Source organism: Anser anser (genome assembly GCF_964211835.1).
Source record: "Anser anser genome assembly, chromosome: 4".
NCBI lineage: Eukaryota > Metazoa > Chordata > Aves > Anseriformes > Anatidae > Anser > Anser anser.
Genome location: NC_139724.1, coordinates 11,915,132 through 11,936,433, shown reverse-complemented (window position 1 = coordinate 11,936,433; position 21,302 = coordinate 11,915,132). Strand labels below are relative to the sequence as shown.

Sequence of the window (21,302 nt, the reverse complement as noted above, 5' to 3'; positions counted from 1 at the left end):
TTTGTCTGTCTTCAATGAGATATTACATTAATGTTGTAACAGCGAGCTCATTACTAACAGTGTTGCAGATATACAAATCACAATAAACTCCCTGTCTCTAACTGAACCAGATACACAGAACTAATCTAAGTGAAGAGCAGTAGACACTTTACATAATAGGTGGGATTCTGAGGAGATTATTCATGCAGATGGTAACAGTCTTCCTCTGTTATGTCCCTAGCAAAACAAACTCCTTAAAGCTTTAGAAATGCTGCTGATAAAAAGTCTGTAAAAAAAGAAATCTGTGCAACATGGCTGATTCTGGTCCAAAGTGACGTGAAACCACTTTAAGAGATTGCACCTGTGGTTTATCAAAGCTATTTAAACGATGACATCTCAGTGAACATTCTTGTGCTTGCTACTTACTGTTCTCTGTAACAGCAGGATAGAAAAGAGCTGCATAAAGGAATAAGTTACAGCTATCTTCATCTTTAAACTTGTCTGTGGAAATGGGGCATCCCAGAATCTGCATACTTTGGCTATGTAATTCAAATCCCTGCACTAAACTTAAGGCATCAACAAACAAGACTGCTGCGGTGCCTGTGCTGTTGTCCACATACCATTACCCAGGCCTCCATCTGCATTCACTGGAAAATCTTTGATCAAATTTAACTTCCTCTCGGATTTGTTTCTCAAATGCTGAGTCAAACCAGCCTACTCAGTGAATCCCCTAATATAGTAAGGCATAGGAAAGGAGGACTCCTACCCATATGTTTACTACGTCTTAACTTCCCAGGATTTCTTCTGGTTACCTGTGATTCCATACTTGCTTATTTAGGCAGTTACTATCCTAGTTTGAAGTGCATATGACTAAGAAGACCATACTTAATGACAAGTGTAAGCCCTCTATAAGAATTCAATACTGAGTCTATTTTTTTCTTGTTAACTCTATTCTCTAAGCCACATCATGTAACTTATCAAATCATTTCACCATCAGTGAAATAGGCCTTTTACTGTAAATACAGTGCTGAATGATATGCAGGAAAAATAACTGCTACACAAAATACTTTGAAAGCAAAGTGGGCACTTACTAGGAGTTGGGACAATATCCACAATATTGATATTTTTGTCTGTGCAGCTGACAATTCCAAATATCAAAGCTTTATCAAAAGTAACTCACACTGTTGCTCAATTAAAGTAAATTAAAGTACAAATCAGACTCATAGGTAAAACATATCTCGCCCGTAGTCAGAGTACTTCTGTACAGCAGTGCAGCTTAGGGCCTCTTGAGAAACATATAAACGAAGCCTCAGTTGCTGCCCTGATGTGGAATCAGAGTATCTCCAAAGACAGCAAGGATGCTATAAGAATTTATCACCAAATCTTAGAGTACAGAGAAAAGGGTCCTCTGGAATTAACTTCTACCTTTCATTCGCTTGGTTTCTTTGGACTGCCCTCACTTGAACAGAGGACGTATCAAGAGTAATAAGCACAAATATGGTCAGGTGATCGCAATCAGAGGAGAGATGTAGGAATGAACTTGGAAGGCTATGATTAATGATTTCTGTTTTCAGTTTCCCACAGGGCAGACTTTCTGCTCATGGCAGTATCCAGCTGCCCATTCAGAACAATAGCAATAAAAATAATGGTAAGTTCCTGTAGTGACAGGGGGCATCGCTTGATATTGCAATATATGCTTAAAATAATTATGCTACCTCCAGTGAAGGAATCTTAAAAAAATCTTCTGCAAATACCAGCTGTGGTGTTAAAGAGCAAATGATAATGAGATCATCAAAAGCCAGGGAACAGAGGTAAGTCAGCACAGCGACCATCACATTCCTCTATCCTTCCTAACTGTTTGAGATGTAAACACGTGTGTGTTTGCCAAAGGATTTCTGCATTAGAAAAGTGTGAAGCTGTGCCAAAATTCAGAGCTCCTCCATTGAAGTCCATGTAAGTAGGTTGGAAAGACTCAAACAAACAGTTGAGAAACCTGTCTTTCTCCATGTATGGTACTCCTCCCGTTCACAGCTTGACAATGAATTACACAGTAATGAAAGAATTTGCTGCCTAAAAGACTGCGTTGGCACTGGCTTGGATTGTACTCTGTCCCATAAAGTGCAGACAGATCCTTCAAGGAAAACAAATTACTTTTACCTCTGTATTTCTCTTACCCCACAATACCATATGGCCAGCTCATTAACAAAAGAACGTAAAAGAAGTGAAATAATAACCACAGAGGTTCATGCCAGCTACCCACCATTGAAGCACTTCTGCTTCTCAGCAATGAAGTATGATGTTTACAAATTCTGCAAAAAGAGCAGGTTCAGGCCTTAGGGATTTTGAAGAGCGGGCAAGCAGCACGTTCAAGCACACCATAAACTGGTACTGCTGGTGCCCGAGCTCAGCTAGCACATTTTTTTATGGCCCTCTGAATCAACACCGGGTAATACAGATAAGCTGAGGCTCCACTAGAAATTCCACTAGAGCACATAACAATCCACCCAAGAAGGGTTACAGAACTTCCTGGTCTTGGAGCATTCACCTCTAAACTAGAAAAAGAATCAGCAAATACATTCCGTACTGTAATAGGATCTTCAAGGTGATCTCATTGGTCTTTTCCATCTCCCATTTTCATGGCATTACATCTTCATTATAAGCATACATTTAATTTTAAGTATGAGTCATTGCAGACAACTGACTCAAAGAAGTGAGTCATAAAGGTGTGTTAGATCAGATTCTTCTGTCACCGTTGCTAGTAAAAGTTAGGAATTAACATTCCTGCAGTCAGTTAGGATCAAGCTTGCCACTGACTGAATGCTATTAAGATGAGCATGCAATAGTCAATGATTGCAGGAATCAGGCAGTACAATAATTGCTTTCATTGTGTTGAATGGAGATGAAAAACGATAACAAGCATGTGTGAGCTAAAAGCAGAAAATCCTTTGATAGCACACTATTAACTGATTCGTCATGGAACAGCACATGTAGACAGATGCGTTTCAGTATTAAAATGCACTTTGTTTACACAAAATAATGCTTCCAAGGGAACAAGAGATATGTATGCTGAGAACACAGCAAGCAGCTCTAGCTAGGAACCCGTTAAACATTAACCTCTACAAGTCTGCTCACTATTGGCAAGAGATCATAGTTTTACTGGGCAGAGTGCACACAAGTATAGTTTAGAAGACCTCTAAAAAAGATAGTATGTATGATTTATTCAAATACTTGCAACCCCTCTGTCCTCTCCTTATTTTCCTCCAATCCATGTTGTTTTTTTTTTACATGGCATTCATTAGCACAGGATTATACAACGGCTCCAACAAACTGGCCACTTCCTCTTATTTTAATTTTGCAGCATATCTTTACATTGAACATGACAATGAGAAGATCTTTCCACCATTAAAGTGAAAGATGCAGCAAAAGCTACCAGAAGGTAGCAGACCTAACAGTCACATTCTCAAGCTGCTTAAGTTCTTAGGCTGCTTTGAAAACTTAAAACAAACAAAGCAAAATCAGAGCCTCAAATATGATTTGAGCTGAAAATCTGCTGCTGTCAATACTGGCAGTCTGTTTGATGCTATCCTTCAAAACACAGAAAGTACAAAGAACATGTACTCATTTCTAATATGTCACACTTTGGTAACTAAGTATATTTTGGAATATATTATGCTTTTTAAATATCCTGCAAACATTCAGATCAAAAAATATTTAATCATTTAAAAATATGTAAGATATTTTTGAGTGTAGCTATACTGACTCCCAGCTCTACTAGAAGACGTTAAATAATTGCACATCTTCGGAAATCTGACCCTCACTCTCTCAGAACGTTCTCTGGTGCTGGGATTCAAATAATAAACATAACCCGTGATTTTCAAATGCGAGCGTTTAGACAGGCACCTGCATTCCACATGGAGTAATAAAAACATCAAGTTTTAGTCACATTTCCAGAACTTAACAGCAGAAGCCTGTGTTACTGATGAAACAGATTATGCAATTACACCAGTTTTGTACTTGAATGGGAAATTACTTTTATTATGTATATATGCATTTCTGCTTATCTCTGAATTACTGAAGCTTGAGAATTCTCTGACATTTCTGTTAATTCAGCTTAAGTGTGGCTTGTGAAATTTGTGAAACTATGGGATGAAATCTGTTGTGCTTTAAACCCTGATTTCATTTAAAGCCAACAATACAGCGACTATCGTGTTGGGAGAAATAAACAAGGAACCATAAAATGAGTAACATGCATCCCAAATACAGGCACTACCTGAGCATCACTCTGCTAAACCATTGCAGACCTCCACAGAATGCCATGAGGAGTAAGGTTTACCAGCAAATGCATCCTTTCCATTCTTATATGAAAAAACCTCTGCTACAGCATACTGAATACAAAACAAGTTCAAGCCTCTGTCTGAAATGTAGGAGCTTTGTTTTGCTCAACTGTGTGTGCTCATCAGTCAGTGTAACCTAAATGTTTACATCTGAAAAATTACCCGAGACCAACTCACTGTCAAAAGCTACCAGCAACCACTTCTGCATCCCACTTTAGCCTAAAAAAAATCCCACCTGTGAAAATCATCACCTCCCACGTATCAACTTTAAATGAAGCAAGAGTCTCCAAAACACATTCAAACTAGCGTACCTGCTCATCATGGCATCAAGACACACCATCAATCCCCAGCACTATTACTAAGGAAAAATTTCTACTATTAAGAGTAGAAATTAAATTGTCAATACCCATTCAAGACACTGTCAAAATCCAGGTTTTGGACTAAACTTCTCTTGATGACTTCTACACAAGAACAGAGAAGAACATGGAGAAAGCTAGAGACTATTCACTTAACTTCCTAATTTTGATTGTCAATATTCTCTGCAAACTCTCTCAGGCATACCCAAGACCATCTTTTAGCTTTGGGTTAACATAGCTGTGGATCCCGACCCACAAATCAGATTCTTAGGTAATACTGCTACAAATGCTAATAATTGTTAAAAAGAACTAGAGTACAGCTGGCTTGTCCATGCCCCTCAAAAACAGAAAAAGAACTCCATTCAAATCCCGGTCCAGTGTTCTTACACCTAGATCACATTAATTATAGTGGCCCAAGGAACACATCTTCTTCCTCAGTAAATCTATCTTGCTGATAAAGAATTTTTTCTTCCTTTGCCACATTCTTTGCAAGTCATACAAAATGTAGGTTTCAGAATGCACAAGATTCCACATAAATAAAAGCTTTAAACCAATTAACTGTAGAGACCTCAATGATTAGAAAAGATTAGAACATCCCTAGAATGCTCTTTGACCTATTTATTCTTCAAGAGAATAATCCTTTAATGTCAAGAAGCGCTGACACTAATAAAGACAGGTGGTTAAGTACTCCAGCTCCTATCTTCCTCCCACATGAACAAAGAAGCACAACAGGTCAAGGGTATCCTTAAAGGAGAGACTGAATCATGGGCAGGGTATAAGTTGCTCGACAATGTTTCTTACTCAACAGCTCTTGCTGCACTTACTCCTCTTCATGTTTGTTTCTTTAGACAGACAGACAGCCCAGGATTATTGATGGAATGGTGAAAGTATTAAATTACATATTTATTTTCAATTGCATACTTAAGTTCATTTTAGGGAGGTGACTAACATCAGCAGAAAAGGCTGAGAAAGACCCTGGCAAAAAAAAGATTAATCTCCCACAACGTGAGTAGCTAATACTACTGGATCTAGATGAGAACCTTTGACAAAATTTTACCATTTCAATGGAATGAGAAAATACTTGCAATAGTAGCTTAGCTTTATTTTTTCATTATACTTTTTTTTCCAAACAGACTAAACTGTACTATTTCCTTTATCCATTTCCATTACTAAGTAAGAACAATTCATACAGCATACTTGCATCTTCTACTGTTATGTGGCTGGGAGGCAAAGTTCAGACTGAACAGAATACTACCCTTGCATGTACCCTTTCCAGTAAAATGTCGAATGGGCATAAAAAGTTAGGCTGCTAGTTTGCTCACCAAGCCACCTTCCATCATTTATCAGCAGTCCTGTAGATCCAGGGAGTCCCAGTTGACTGGAGACTAGCAAACGTGATGCCCATCTACAAGAAGAGCCAGAAAGAGGATCCGGGAAACTACAGGCCTGTCAGTCTGACCTCAGTGCCAGGGAAGGTTACGGAGCAGATCATCTTGAATACCGTCACAGGACAGACATAGAACAGTCAGGTGACCAGGCCCAGTCAGCATGGGTTTATGAAATACGGGTCCTGCTTGACTAACCTCATCTCCTTCTATGACTAGGTGACGCACTTAATGGATGAGGGAAAGGCTGTGGATGTTGTCTACCTATACTTTAATAAAGCTTTTGACATCATTTCCCACAGCATTCCTCTGGAGAAACTGATTGCTCATGGCTTGGATGGGTGTACACTTTGTTCGGTAAAAAACTGTCTGGTTGGCTGGGCCCAAAGAGTCATGGTGAACAGAATTAAATCCATTTGGAGGCCAGTCACAAGCGGTATCCCCCAGGCTCAGTACTGGGGCCACTTCTCTTCAATATCCTTATCAATTATATGGACGAGGGGATTGAATGTACTCTCAGTAAGTTCGCAAACTACATCAAGTTAGGCATGAGTGCTGATCTGCTTGAGTGTAGGAAGGCTCTACAGAGGGATCTGGATAGGCTGGATCGATGGGCCATGGCCAACTGTATGAAGTTCAAAAAGGCGAAATGATGGGTCCTGCACTTGGAGGACAACAACCCTGTGCAATGCAAAGGCTTGGAGAAGAATGGCTAGGAAGCTGCCTGGCAGTGAAGGACCTGGGGGTACTGGTTGACAGCCAGCTGAATATGAGCCAGCAGTGTGCTCAGGTGGCCAAGAAGGGCAACGGCATCCTGGCTTGTGTCAGGAATAGTGTAGCCAGCAGGAGCAGGGAGGTGATCGTCCCCCTGTACTTTGCTCTGGTGAGGGCGCACCTCAAGCACTGCGTTCAGCTTTGGGCTCCTCACTACAAGAAGGACATCGAGGCCCTGGAGCAGGTCCAGAGAAGGGCAACAAAGTTGGTAAAGAGTCTAGAAAACAAGTCTTATGAGAAACGGCTGGGCTTATTTAACCTGGAGAAAAGGAGGCTCGGGTAAAAGGAGGCTTGGAGAAAAGGGGAGACCTTACTGCTCTCTACAACCACCTCAAAGGAGGTTACTGTGAGGTGGGGGGTCGGTCTCTTCTCCCAAGCACCAAGTGACAGGACAAGAGGAAATGACCTCAAGAGGCACCAGGGGAGGTTGAGGCGGGATATTAGGAAACATTTCTTCACTGAAAGGGTTGTGTGGCATTAGAACAGGCTGACCAGGGAAGTGGTTGCAACACCATCCCTGGAGGTATTTAAAAGACATGTAGCTGTGGTGCTTTGGGACATGGTTTAGCGGTAGACTTGGCAGTGCTAGGTTAACGGTTGGAACTGATGGTCTTAGAGGTCTTTTCCAACCTAATGGTTCTATGATTCCGTGATTGTAATGATTATACAGTGTGCTCTATTTTAATGATGCAGATAAAATTATTTTGTTGATCAACTGGCATTCCAAGATACTTTTGTCACATTATCATCATTACTGCTGCGTTCGCTTTCTCCTCCCTATCTGGTTCTTTTTTTGGCCTCACAAATTGCATCATTGGAGAGGACAGGACTGTTGTATTTTCAGCTCAGTTCAAAGGCTGCTAGAAAGCATTGTGTCTATTTTGTTAGACGTTAAAACCTAAGAGAAGACCTTAAAACAAACTCAGACTTCATTAACACAAAGCTTTTTGTTAACTAGGGCACAGACATTTTTTTTCCCACAAAAACAATTAGACAGATTATTTTCTGATATTAAGAATGTGCAGCTTCCTGAGATTTGCTAAAATATCATTCAATTTACTACATCAGAGTATTTGGCCCTGTGCCCCAAAACAGAAGAGTTATTACATAGGATTGTTTGCTGACTGACTCTATGCAGGGGCTTTGAGAGAAAAAAACAGTCATTGACATTGCAGTGATTAAGTCTGCAAATGTCAGTACTAATTTTTCATTAAAAAAGTAAAAAAGGTTCATGGTAAGCTTGAAGGGAGGATCTGACAGAGTTTTACAAAATCATGGGGAGTAGAGAGTAGATGGAACTGTTCGCTGCCTCTTTCAAACAAACAAACCCACCAAAAAAGGTGGCCTTCAAATAACACTTTCAAAAGCCATGTTTACAGCAAACAGAAGGAGTCAGTCCTTCACCTGACAGGGAACAAGTTATGAAACTCCTTGCTAGGTGACACTGTGGAAGAAAAATATTTACATGTATGCTAGGGGGTGACAGGACTACTGCTTTGGACATCATTAAATACACAAAGAACATCAAAACCAAGAAAGCCCCTCAGAATAGTAAGGAGCTAGTAGAGTAATTGAGGGAAACACCATATATGCCGCCCCCTGTTCTGACTTCTCTGGACATCCACTTATGGCCACAGTGGGAGGCAGGAAATGAAGCTAGATGGACCCCATGTCCGTGCCAATGCAGCCATTCTTATATAGGATGAGCAACCATTAAGAGGACTACCCAGTGAATTCAATGCTGCGAATGATTGCAGAAGCGATGCATTAGCTGATTGCACTGGGATAGACTGCAGCAGATGATTCTTGACTGGGTCAGCAGCTGTACACCACTGAGGAGGGCATATTCTGTTTCTCTTAGCAGCATCCCACAAAACAATGCTATGCAGCTTTTGCTTCAGGTAGGTGGCAGTTAGGGTCATGCCTGCGATTCCTCCCTAAGCTACGAAAAAAGCATATACCAGTGTTGTTCATGGGGCAGTCCAGAAGAAAGAATGAATTTCAGAGTCCCTGTCTCTCCCTTCATTTGACATTGGAGCAGGGAATATTACCCAAACCAGTGCTGTTCCTCGCACAAAATTCTTCTGGAGCATGGCAGCTCAGATGTGACAAGCAGCAGTGCTGTCAAGGGTGCCAACACATATGCAAGAGAGCCATAGCAATTACAGAGCTGCTCTTCCTCCTCCTCACAAAACAAGAAAATACAGAATCTCTTCCCAACCGTGCAAAACAGCTCACGGTTAGTTAAGGCTCCATAAACCACATGAAGTACCAAATAATTTATACTTTTAAGACTAAAATTGTGGTGCCAATGCCATGGGGATTTTCAAAGGCATTTTCTAATTCTTGTGGTCATAGATAATTTCATGAATGCTAACTGGACAGAATGACTAATTTTAATTCAGGCATTAATTCAGACTCATCATTTAGTGGCACAAATACCTTCAGGAAAAATGCAGACAATGATGTAACATGAGCAATGACTTAAAAAAAAAAAAAATCTTTTTACTATGCTTTAAGTATCCTTTCCTTTTGTATCCAGAAAGTGATGAAAACACCCTTGTTAGAAGGAGAAACAATGTTAGCAAAGCTGTAAAACATGTTTTTATCTGAGGATAAAAGATGAACGTAACGAAGGATGAAACATCTAATTACACGTATTGGATTTTTACCTTGGTTGCTACTGACATATAGGAAGAAAAGTACAACTGACTCAGTATCTATCTGCTGTTCTACCTCACTATCTTTTACACTATACTTTAATAACCACAATTCAGCAGAGCTCTTTGAGACAGAAGTAATAAAAAGACAAATCTCACACTTTGCAAAAAACACATCATTGCTTTTCAATATGAAGCTAATACCCTATTCGGTTCCCCTTTCATTTCCTTTTGTTCTCCCAAGTCTGTTTATATATATGAACTTTTACCTGAGACCAAATCTCTTAATAAACTGCTAAAGGTTACTCTGTTGTGCTTCAGTACAACCTTAACTTATTGCAATTATTGCCACGAAACACGTACAAAGGTCTTGGTATGAGAGCAACAGAGAGACACATAAATCCATTATTTTTAGAGAGGACCACAATATAAAAAAGGAAATGACAAACATAGCAATAACCTTGTGATATACCTCAATATTGGCAACTACATCTGTGGAATATCATGGTATTTTCGAAGAAGAAAAGAAAAACATGTCTCTAGCAGCCCAGGAGGACTGGTTAGTGAATGCTGCAAAAAGTTACACTGGTAATGGTGGCATCAAATATAATCCCAGAATTTGTGAAAACGTTACAGACTTCACTGTGTGAAAACATTAATCTTTCATGCCCATCCCCACAATTTGTAAGTCCCTGTCATGTGTTAGCTGGCCGAGTTAAGGTGCCGTGTAACAGGTTAATGTCCACAGCTCGTCATGGCTGAGATACCCATAAGGAACGTGCAGAAGAATTTAAGATAAAAAATAAAATAAACATTTACAAAGTGACACAGCAACACTGCTCTCTTGCTGGGTGTACCCAATGTGTGTGTGTGTGCTCAGTAACAACAGAGCTGAGAGCAGTTCCAGAAGAACATTCTATTCTCCCTGGCAATTTTGAAAACTAGAGTGTGATTTATCTATTTACTGTAATGTTATTCATAAACAGAAAAAAAGTGTGATCTAAAAGAAAAACATGACCTAGCTATGGGAGAAACCCAGGCTCGCCAGATCTCCATCTCATGTTACAGTTCCTTTAATTCAGTCTTAACTGAGTTTTAACTCAGGACAAGCTAAGCTACATTTCTGATCTAAAAATCACAAAGAAAGAAAATCTTTTTTCACACATGGAATTCAGTAATGTTACTATTAAAAGGAATATCTGATGTGGCAGTAAATTAGAGAGTCCTAAGTGTCTCTGTATTATTCTGTTTGCCACTGTAAGATTTCCAACATGCAGAGGACAGAGCCCTTTGTTATTACTGAAACTGAGATGTTCACCATTGGTAATTAAGGCCAAATGGTGCTGGGATCTGACGGATAGATCAGATTTTCAAGAGCATACATACTCAGATGCATACAGAGCATGTCTCCTTGTGTCCCTCGCACCACAGCCTCCTGTTGCTCTCAGACTGCCTTGAGCCCTGCTTATTATACATAAGTTTTAGGGCACCAGAAATCCTGCAAAGCAGTAGACTTTACAGCTGCACCAATGTATACCAAGCAGTTTCTCCTGGACAAACTGTGATCTTCATAGTATTCAAAGGAGGACTTATAAAGAATGTAAAGGATTTACATCGAAGTCAATGAGCATTTCACTAATCGGTTATAATGGGAAAAAGAATTAATTCTGTGCTGAGCCCTTCTGAAGTTCCCACCTTGAAAGCATCACAGATGAAGCTAATGGCAGAGACCAGTATGAATTAAAACACCACAGGCTGCAAAATGTCTTGAATCCCAGCACTCTGGAATAATTTTGAGTGCCTACAATGTGCTGTTGTTACAAAGACAGCATTAACACTGCCGATTTATACAGAGTGGGCACAATGCTTATTATTTCGTGCAACCTGATTAATTGAACAACTAATTCATGAGAAACCAAATAAACACTGGGGAACATGAACAGGAGGAACTGAGAGATGTGTCTTAGAAAGAAAACTCTCATCCTTCTACCAAACCCTTTTTCCCCCTGGGTACAGCAAGGATGCTCAGAAACATCTGGCTACAGGAGGGGCTCACGTGCTTATTTTTACTGTATCTTGTTTCTTGGTACATCTTTGATGCTTCCCTTTCTAACGATATTGTACTGACTGAGAGGAACTGCTCCCAAATGCTAAACTGCAATGCCATCCGCTGCTTCCCCCCAAAATAAACAGGCAATGGATGAAAAACATTTCAAATAAAACATGTGCAAATACAGATGTGAACACACATACACATATGGATCCTATTTTCTCTACATTTTGATTATGTGGTATTATCAATGGGCAATGTTATTATCACTGAGTATTTGTTTAAGCAAAACATTGTCAGAGAGCAAAAGCAAAGTTCCTAAACATCACCACTGCAGAATTTGCCAGCTGGGTTTGAAGGAATTCTAGTATACTAGAAATATAGACAGCAGGATAGAAAGAGACATTCGTTATATGCCCCTATTCCCTTCAAATGTGCTAAAGCTTAGCAATTTTATTCTCACAAAGTACTAAACTGAAAATATTGTTGGTGAAATTCCAGCTAAAGAGATACCAGCATAATATTTTTTTTTTTACTTTATAGGGTTCTACGTTAACATTATTTGTGTAAATATTCAGTACTGTATTTAGTAACCATCACAAGTGACAGATTTATAATCTAATGAATGCTTTAATGATCTTCAAGAGCAGAAGTATTCTGTTTTAATATTACATATCTAGAGTTGTCAAAAACAGTGGAGTTAGAAGCATTGTAAGATTATTCCAAAATTACACGAGGCATTGTTTGAGGATGATCTGTTTTTTCACTTGCTTTCTGTTTACAGCCTAAACAGAGCAGTCCACCTCACTTGAGATTCAACAGTCTCCTATAGGTGAAAGGTTTGGAGGCTTATAAACTTTCCCCTACAAATCTCGTATTGCTCATTTCCTGTCAGCTCACATCTTAAAATGTCATTTAGACTGAATCACTATATACCCTTACTATAAACATGCCCATCTGCTCACGGGTGGACAACTGTGAAGTGAATACTATCTGAAGGAATACTAAACAGAAAAGCAGAGACAGATTTCCACAGGTGCTCTTTATCCTCACTTACTTTTCACCCATCTTTCTCTCGCTTGAACCTACTCGGACACTTGGGTGCACTCTGGCCCAGGCAGGAGAGAACTGATGTGACTTGCTCAAAAAAGGGCAATACTGAATGAAATACCAGCATTTGTTGAGACCTTCAGGAAGGATTTTCAAAGGAGATCAGTTCCCTGTGCCTTCTGAAGAGAAGGAGCTAATGCCATACTGAAAACCAGACATTAATACGATGCTAAAATGGTCCCACGCATTAAAGAGGCATAAAGGAAACTATCTAGACCCTGCAGGCTTAGCCAGGGCAGTATATCACGGATTAGAAGCAGATGCCATTTTCCTGATATAAACAAGGGATCACTCTCATGTCTGCAGCATGCACAACCACAGGGCCAGAGCACTGAGATCGCAGGGAAGGGTGACTATTTAGAGTGGGGGAGCACATCCACCATTGTGTGTTTTCAGCAGTTTCTCCTAGATCTTTTCAAGGGATTAGATCCTCATGCTATGGTATTTAAGTGAAAACAACTGAGGAAAGGGGAAGGAAACATTTATTAGTAAAGATCTTTCTTTACATATCTGAGGAAATAATCAGAAACCCCATGACTTTCAGAAGTGCTTAGTGGAAACGGAGTTTTACCACTGCCTGTAAAGAGAGCAAAGTCAAGCCATGATGGAGAACTTGTTGACTGTTCTACCTTTCCTATCTCTTCCCAGGGATGAAGGGCTCAAATCCTACCAAGACCTGAACGATCCAATCTGAGTGTTCGACTGAATAAGCAAGCAAGCACTCCACTTCAAAACAGTGCCTGAAGGCAGCTGGACCATTCTCCTTGCCATAAAATCCACACTTAGGGGCTTGCCTGGCTGGGTTGGGCACCACAAATTTTGCACCCACCAAGCGCCATCAGATCTATCTACATGTGGTGGTGGCTTGCCTGCCTCCTTAAAAACCTAACAGCAGGCTTGTAGAACACAGTGCACATATTTTTGCTGTCATTTCAAGTAAGAAAGATCTGTTTTGACGACTAAGCCTCCCAACTTAAGTGGGTACTTTTGTTAGAAGTCTGGGAACAAACTGGATAAAAATGCAAGAAGTTACTTGGGTTGTTTTGAAACTATTAATTTTTGCAAAAGCCAAAGAGACCAATTTCTGTAGCTCTTCAGGGAGTTAAATCCCCCTGTTCAGAGGCCATCAAAAGTACCTTGATAACATTCAGAATGTTAAAATTGTACCTTTATAATTTTACTTGAATTTTTAACTTTAATTTTAATGTTATAAATTCAATATTATAAACGGACTTACTCTCTCTTCTGCATCAGTTGAACAGGGCTACATGTTCTACTATCCAATAGGGAAAGAAGGGGAAAGCCCTTTACATTCCTTTCCCAAATATGTAATCAAGGCAGGAGCAGCATTAAATCCTCAGCATATTGGTGCTTGTTTCTCAGTGCAAACGTGCTCTCAGCTGACTGGTTCTTAAAACTAACAAAGCTCTGTCAAGAAGGCATTAGAGGGAAAAAGCGGGGAAAGAAAAAGCCAAAAGAAGCACAACCCTGTAGCCCTGCATGGCAAGGTAATAGATTGTATGTTTTTTCTCTAAAATACTGACCTAAAAAGCATTATACTATTAAAGATGGCACATTTTACCTGGAACCAGTGAAGGCAGTAATTCCAGAAATCTTTCAAGAGTCTCATAATGCTTTGCCTGTCCAGATTGTCCTGGCCTCTGGAACTAAAACCAAATCATCTTCACTGCTTATCTTTGATCATTAATGAGTAACATTACCAATGTTATTCAAAGGTTCTATTTTATTGCAGTTGTAACAGTACAACACTGTCTAGCTGTACAATATAGGACTACATGCAACTGCAGTTTGAATAACACATTAAATTCTTTTGAAACGAAAAGTCCTAGTTCAGAATGATTATTTTTGTTATTACTGTAGGTTTCTTAAATCAAGACGAAAAAAATCATCTATACTGCAACTCAAAACTGACTGTCTTTAATTACCTGAGTTATCATTCAGTTCACTGCCACAAAAATCAATCAGGACCATAACTGAATGCTCTAGGAATTCTTCTCCAAAGCAAATCATAAACATTTATTATACTACACTGAAACTTAAAATGTGATAAATAAAGAGCAGTTCAGATATACCTAAAGAATAAACAGTTCACACCTGACTCTGCCCGGAAAAAAAATATTTATGATCCTTCCAAGTCAGAAAAAGACAACACTGAGCAGATAGCTAATCGGAACACTTAATCCACTTCTCCACCCATTTCTAACTAGCAGATCCTATCAATCAACAGCGTGAGAGTCTTTCAGACCTTCAATGGATCTGAAAATTAAACTGAAGCTTGGAAAAAAGTCTTAGAGATTGTAATGATAGCTGGCTACAAATGAGACCTGCTATACTTAAATATATATATATTTATCCTGTTTTGGAATAAAAAAATCAAGTTTATTTTGGGGAAGGAATTTCCCATAAATGTATGTGTTTCTGAAGGAAGTACATGTTTTATTTCTACCTGCTAGCCACCTGCCTAGAAGATCTTGTGGATCTCATTCTACTAAGTGGAGTGAGAATCTAATGAAGTCATTCTAGGCAAGGCATCAGGAATCCGACAGTTCAATTTCCCAGGGAAATGGAATCTGTTCCAAGATAAAAGTTGTTTTGTAAAAATGGCACTTTTTTATTTCTAAATAGAGGTTTCCAAAGAAAAATTTATCATCATTTCTAACTATAATCTTACCATATACCTGAGCAATGAACGAGAGGATGTTTTACAGTCCTGGGAACAAAGCAGGGACTGGAAGGCAACTTGCAGAAACTTCCTGCTCCCTTACTTTCTGAACTATGATCCAGTGAGAAAACAGGCTAAGAAATCACTTTACCTGGCACAACTTGTCTTTCCCAATGAGTGAGCAATCTTTGAAAGAGGAGATATAACTGGTGTGATGTAACCTGCACCTCCTCAGTTCACGAACACGGCAAAAATGATAATTCAACTAACACACCTACAGAATCAGAATCTCTTTTCCCCATCTCAAAAATTAACTTTTTATTCCTTTAAAACAGATTTTCTTTAAGATGCCACAATCTGTACCTGACTGAAATACTCTTACTCCTTTTAGAAGTCTGTAGCATTGTGGATTTCCCCTAGCTATGACCAACATGGTAAACAAGATGCAACTTGCTCCACTCAAGTTCTATTTTTCCTTTCCAATACACTGCTCAAAGAGAAGTACACGCTTTCATGACTTTATCTGCAAGATCCACATTCTTGTTTCCATTTTAAAAGAGCAGTACTTCTGGCAATAAAGTCTGTGGATTTTTCCAAGAGCGAGTGAAAATCTTAAGATACCCAGCTCATGAGGTGTCAGGAGATGCGTAAGTTCAGAAAGCTGGTAAACATCACCAGGCATATGAGAGGAAGTACATTCCAATACTAGGATGGCATGTTTCTGGGTATTTGCTCCAAAATCATGACTGAGGGTTGACATTGGCTTTAAAAACCATGGTTGTAAGTGGATGATGTGAAGACAGCTGAGACTTCAGGGAGAAAGAATGATTTGGGCATCAGTCAGTGGGTGGTGAGCAACTGCATTGTATATTCTTATATTATTATTTTACTTTCCTTTTCTGCCTTATTAAGCTGTCTTTATCTCAAACCATGAACTTTTACTTGTTTACATTATTTTTCTTCCTTTGACTCTCTCCCCCATCCCGCTGAGCATGTGCTGCTTAGCTGCCTGCCAGGTTAAACCACAACACATGCCTACCTAGCATGGCCACTACTGAGGTAGGCCTGGTATCTAACCTGCATCAGGATAAAGGCAGCAACTTGAGCCACACAGAGGAGTGGAAGCAAGTTACTGCATGGATCCAGAAGAGATGCCCTTCTGCCTGTTCAGCCTCCACTACTGAATATGTATGAGGCTTTATGTATGGCAGACCAGAGATGTGTAAAGATGGAAAAATAGGCATCTGGGCAAGTTCTCCCTCCAAGGTCAGATCAACAAAGGCCAGATCAACCAAGGCCTTGTAACAAGTGCAGTATTAAAACCAGCACTATGAAGAAACAGCAGCCAGTTGTAGTCACAGGTGACTCCATTCTCAAAGGAACCGAGGCTCCCATCTACAGAGCAGACCTTCTTCACAGACAAGTTTGCTGCATTCCTGGATCTTGAATCAGGGATGTTATCAGTAAGGTTTTGAGCATAATACAGCCTTAGGACTATTAAACACTCTTCGTCTTTCAAGTGGGTACCAATGATGCAGCTACAGGAAGCCTGAGGTGTATCAAAAAAAGATTTCAGGGCCCTTGGGAGACAACTAAATGACTCAGGAACACAGACAGTGTTTTCCTCAATCAACTTCTAGACTAGTAATGAAAATTGGCCTATTAGTAGGATCGATCTGTAAAGCTGTAGATCAATCAATAACAAAGAACATTATTATTACAGCACCTGCCTCCCACTTATCTAAAAGATTTCTGAATTGAAGTTGCAATAAACCTGCACTATTGATTTGCTATACGAAAGTGCAATATTAGAGATACTCACTTTTACCAAAATAATTCTTGATAGCTCTTCACATACTGGCTTTTCTTCTTCCTTCTTCAAGCCTTCCGATTCAAACAAGGTGTTGTAACTTTCCAGCATTTTAGTCATTATCTTGTTGCAGATCTCTTGTTCTTTTATACCTTCAAATCCAGAGGGCACACTAAAGTTGGATGGAACATGAAGTAGAACATTAGATACTCAAGACTGAACTGTTCTCACACAGCATCTCTGTAATGTTTTTATTGTGGACACAGGCTAGCTAGCAGACACAGGAAACTGTCTGGGAAAGAAGGATCATAACTATGGTGGTAACCACTATTAGGTTTGTTTGCAGTTTTTCTTAGTAATATTAAATACTGTATCTGTTGGTCAAACTATCTCCTCCACAAAGTCTAGGCAGAGATCTAATTGAGAAAACCACCAAATGAGATACCACTAACCTTGCTAAAAGTTGGGTTGATGACTGCGGCACAGACAGCATGAGGCATTTAAATTCTCTGAACTGTTACTGGGAAGAGTCAGATTCATTGAAAAAGTGATCAGTGATGATCTCTAAGGTATATGATGAATCAAATAAATAAGAAAACCCACATGCTGAGCAGAACACTAAAAGGAAATGCCAAGCAAGATCTCTATAGCTTAAGGTGACGCCATGACATATATCACATTTCTTCATCTAATTTTGACTGGCTATTTGTCTTGAAGATAGACTAATAACTCAAAAAGATTTTTAAAACATAGAGATGGCAACCCTGTCATGTGTTTAAAAAAAAAAAACACAACTCACAACTGAGCACCCAGTTAATAAGCATCTAATGATCATCTGTTGGAATGTAGGTGTTTTGCATGTTTTATTGAGCATTTAAATTTAAACCTTTAAATTCTGTTTTAATGTAAAAGTAGGCTCTCTGAAGAATCTCCTTCAGCATTAAAAATATTTCTCCAATCATAAAGAATTTCCCGTAGTACAGCATTCCCAGCAGATGTACTCTGCTCTCAATGACCCATGAAATGGCCACAATGATGTGAATTCTATAAAGAATTATAAGGTGGCAGAAACTGAAAATCAGGAGGTAGAGAAAACCCAGAAATAATTTAAAGGGAAGAAGCAGGTGAGGAAAAAAAACCACAACAGAAAAACATTCCAAGTATTTTTTGGCTGAGGACATCTATGTGATTTTATGAGAGGAAAAACAACCTAACTCCTCCAAAATTGAACAAATGCCATCTGAACTATTTTACAGAGATATAACTTGAAAATAAATAATTATTTACTATAACCAGCAAATTAAAAATTACAAATAACTGGCTACTGTAAAACTGTACCTATTGCTTATTGGAGCCAAATGTTAATTTAAGTAAAAAGGCTCTGAAAGCAGATACTCCCAGAAACCTGCCATCAAAAAAAGGCCTTCTTGTAGGGTTTGCATGTTACTGACCCTTTTCAATACTTTACTCTCTGCAATGCATCTACCTGTCAACAGTGAGAGGATCCTACTGCAGCAGAGTGTATCCGTGTAAACTCTAAAAGAGGTTCTTTACTGATGCCATTTCAACATCCAATATATGCAACAGAGTTGCAGGACCTGAAGTTTAAATGAACAGAACTATTTTACATGGCAGAACCATTGCCAACTGTAAAATGGGTCAGTCTCAGGAGCCTTAAATCAGATGATTCCATTAGTGTGGAACCTGGCCTCAGATTACATAAAAAATTGGGAAAATTTCTATGGCTGGATAAGCATGGGTCCAACTCACTTTTAAGAATGTCATATATTCACTAGAAGATAGTAATGGTCCTGAATAAAAGAAAAGTGTGTGTAAGCATGTAACAGGACCGTGTGTTCTCTAGAGTTGGCTGAGCACAGTTTGCTTGATTCAGGAAAATCTCAACTGTCACCTTCCTGATGTATTTCTCCAAAAAAGGGCAACACTAACATAAGCCTGGCAACACTATGAACCTCTTTTCTAGGAAATGGCCTGAAAACATACTCCAATGATTTCAAGTCAAAAAATGACTCCAGATAGCTTCAGTGAATTTTAGGGCAGAATTTTGACTTAAACCACATCTGCTGGGAGCTATAGCAAATGCCTCCTATAGCCAAAAAAAAAAAAAAAACCCAAAACAAAAAACCAAACCAAAACAACGATAACCACACCTGTTACATTCCCTCTCTGAATGTAACCAAGCAGGACAGCATGATTTGCTTTACTCTAATGGCAGTATAAAGTAAATCATCCGTTGCCATTCTGTCACTAAAACTGGTCCACAGATTTTACAAGATTTCTTGTTAATTTTTTCCTTCAGTTGCTGCTATTAGACCTCCACTGTGGTAAGGATTATTATATTCTTTGTGCTATCCATGCTGACCTTTTCCTTGCAATAAATCTGCAGCTCAGCATATTTAAGAAGTTTAGATTATAAGTACGCACCCATCTTGCATATTCATAGAAATTAAAACCCATCTGTTGTCACACTGTATGCAAAAGTCCAACTGGACTTTTCTGAGACTGTATGTAAAAAAAGAATATCTTCAGTTTTGCTTAGTCTGAAAAGCTATGAAATATCCAAATTTCACTTCAGATCAATAGGAAAAAAAAACACAGTTCTATGAGAAAATCTCATATAACACTTCCATGATCCACATCCTTCTCCTTGGATACTTTCTCACGTTCTTTTGGAAACACCCTGTTAAAGCATTTCAACATAACTGTGTTCATAGCGATGGCTCCTTCATGTCTAATTCGCATGTTAATTAATTGTGTTGTCTATTGAGTTAAACGCACAATTTACTCTGGTCACAAAATGCTTAAAGGTTGGACGTGATCACCTTATAGCCACATACAAACTACTTCAGTACCAGAATCACAGACAGTACAGCAGCAGTAGAACAACAATTTCTATACCAAAAAGACACTTTCCAGAAGGGAGATATAAACCTGTAATTTCTGTGGTCATTTCAAGAAGAAAATGTTGATGGGTTCATGTCTATCTTAGAGAATGTAACAGAAGAATGTCACTGCAGAATTATCCCTGCCTCTGAAAGCCCTGTGAGCCTGGCAGTTATATGGTCTTCAAAGCCGCAAGAGTTTCATCCCACCCAGATTCACCTCAGTTGTCTCTTACTACAACAAAGTGGTTGATGAACCTGGTGTGTGAGAGCTTGCTGAGCTGTGAAGCTTCGGAGAACCGTGAAAGTACAGCATAAATACCTGGCTGTTTGCTGAATGGCTTTGCTGTCTCAGAAGGAATTTCCACCTGATTCTCTGAGACAGTTCAGGGTGACAAAATCCTCCAGCAAAATTCTGCATCTCCAGGCATATCCTAATATAAGTTGTCGTCACTGTAGTTACTGTTAAGTAACCCTTTTAGGGAGCTTACAGCTCAGTGTATGTGCTGAAAAATCCCAGGCCGGTGATGAGTGCTGTCTCTGAGGGATCTGTCCTGGGACCGGTGATTTTCAATACCTTCATCAATGACATAGACGATGGGATTGAGTGCACCCTCAGCAAGTTTGCAGATGACACCAAGCTGGGCGGTGCAGCTGATACACCAGAAGGAAGGGATGCCATCCAAAGCGATCTGGACAAGCTGGAGAAGTGGGCCCGTGTGAACCGCATGAGGTTCAACAAGTCCAAGTGCAGGGTGCTGCACAGGGGTCAGGGCAATCCCAGACATGAGCACAGACTGGGAGAACACATTGAGAGCAGCCCTGCAGAGGACTTGGGGGTTCTGGTGGATGAAAAGCTCACCATGAGCCAGCAGTGTGTGCCTGCAGCCCAGAAGGCCAACTGCATCCTGGGCCGCACCAACAGAGGGGTGGCCAGCAGGTGGAGGGAGGCGATTGTCCCCCTCTGCTCTGCCCTTGTGAGGCCCCACCTGAAGTGCTGCGTGCAGGGCTGGGGCCCCCAGCTCAAAAACAATGTGGGGCTGTTAAAGTGAGTCCAGAGGAGGGCTATAAAGATGATCAGAGGACCGGAGCACTTCTCCTATGAAGAAAGACTGAGAGGGCTGGGGTTGTTCAGCCTAAAGAAGAGAAGGCTCTGGGGAGACCTCGTTGCGGCTTTTCTGTATTTAAAGGGGGGGTTATAAAAATGGAGGGCTCAATCAGATAATGACAGGTCAAGGGGGAATGGTTTTAACCTAAA

At 39.8% G+C, this 21,302-nt stretch overlaps 1 protein-coding gene across 13 annotated transcripts in view; it reads right to left on the bottom strand.

Moving 5' to 3' along the window:
• Window positions 1-21,302, bottom strand: part of FAM13A (family with sequence similarity 13 member A) — a 133,975-nt gene that overhangs the window by 87,512 nt on the left and 25,161 nt on the right. For 12 of the 13 annotated variants that reach the window (XM_083835820.1, XM_083835825.1, XM_083835819.1 and 9 more), the window contains one exon: window positions 17,154-17,313. In XM_083835820.1, coding sequence (XP_083691946.1) covers window positions 17,154-17,313 — 160 coding nt within the window. Of the gene's footprint in view, window positions 1-17,153; window positions 17,314-21,302 lie in introns of those variants that run through there. The other variant, XM_083835817.1, reaches the window with a different exon arrangement.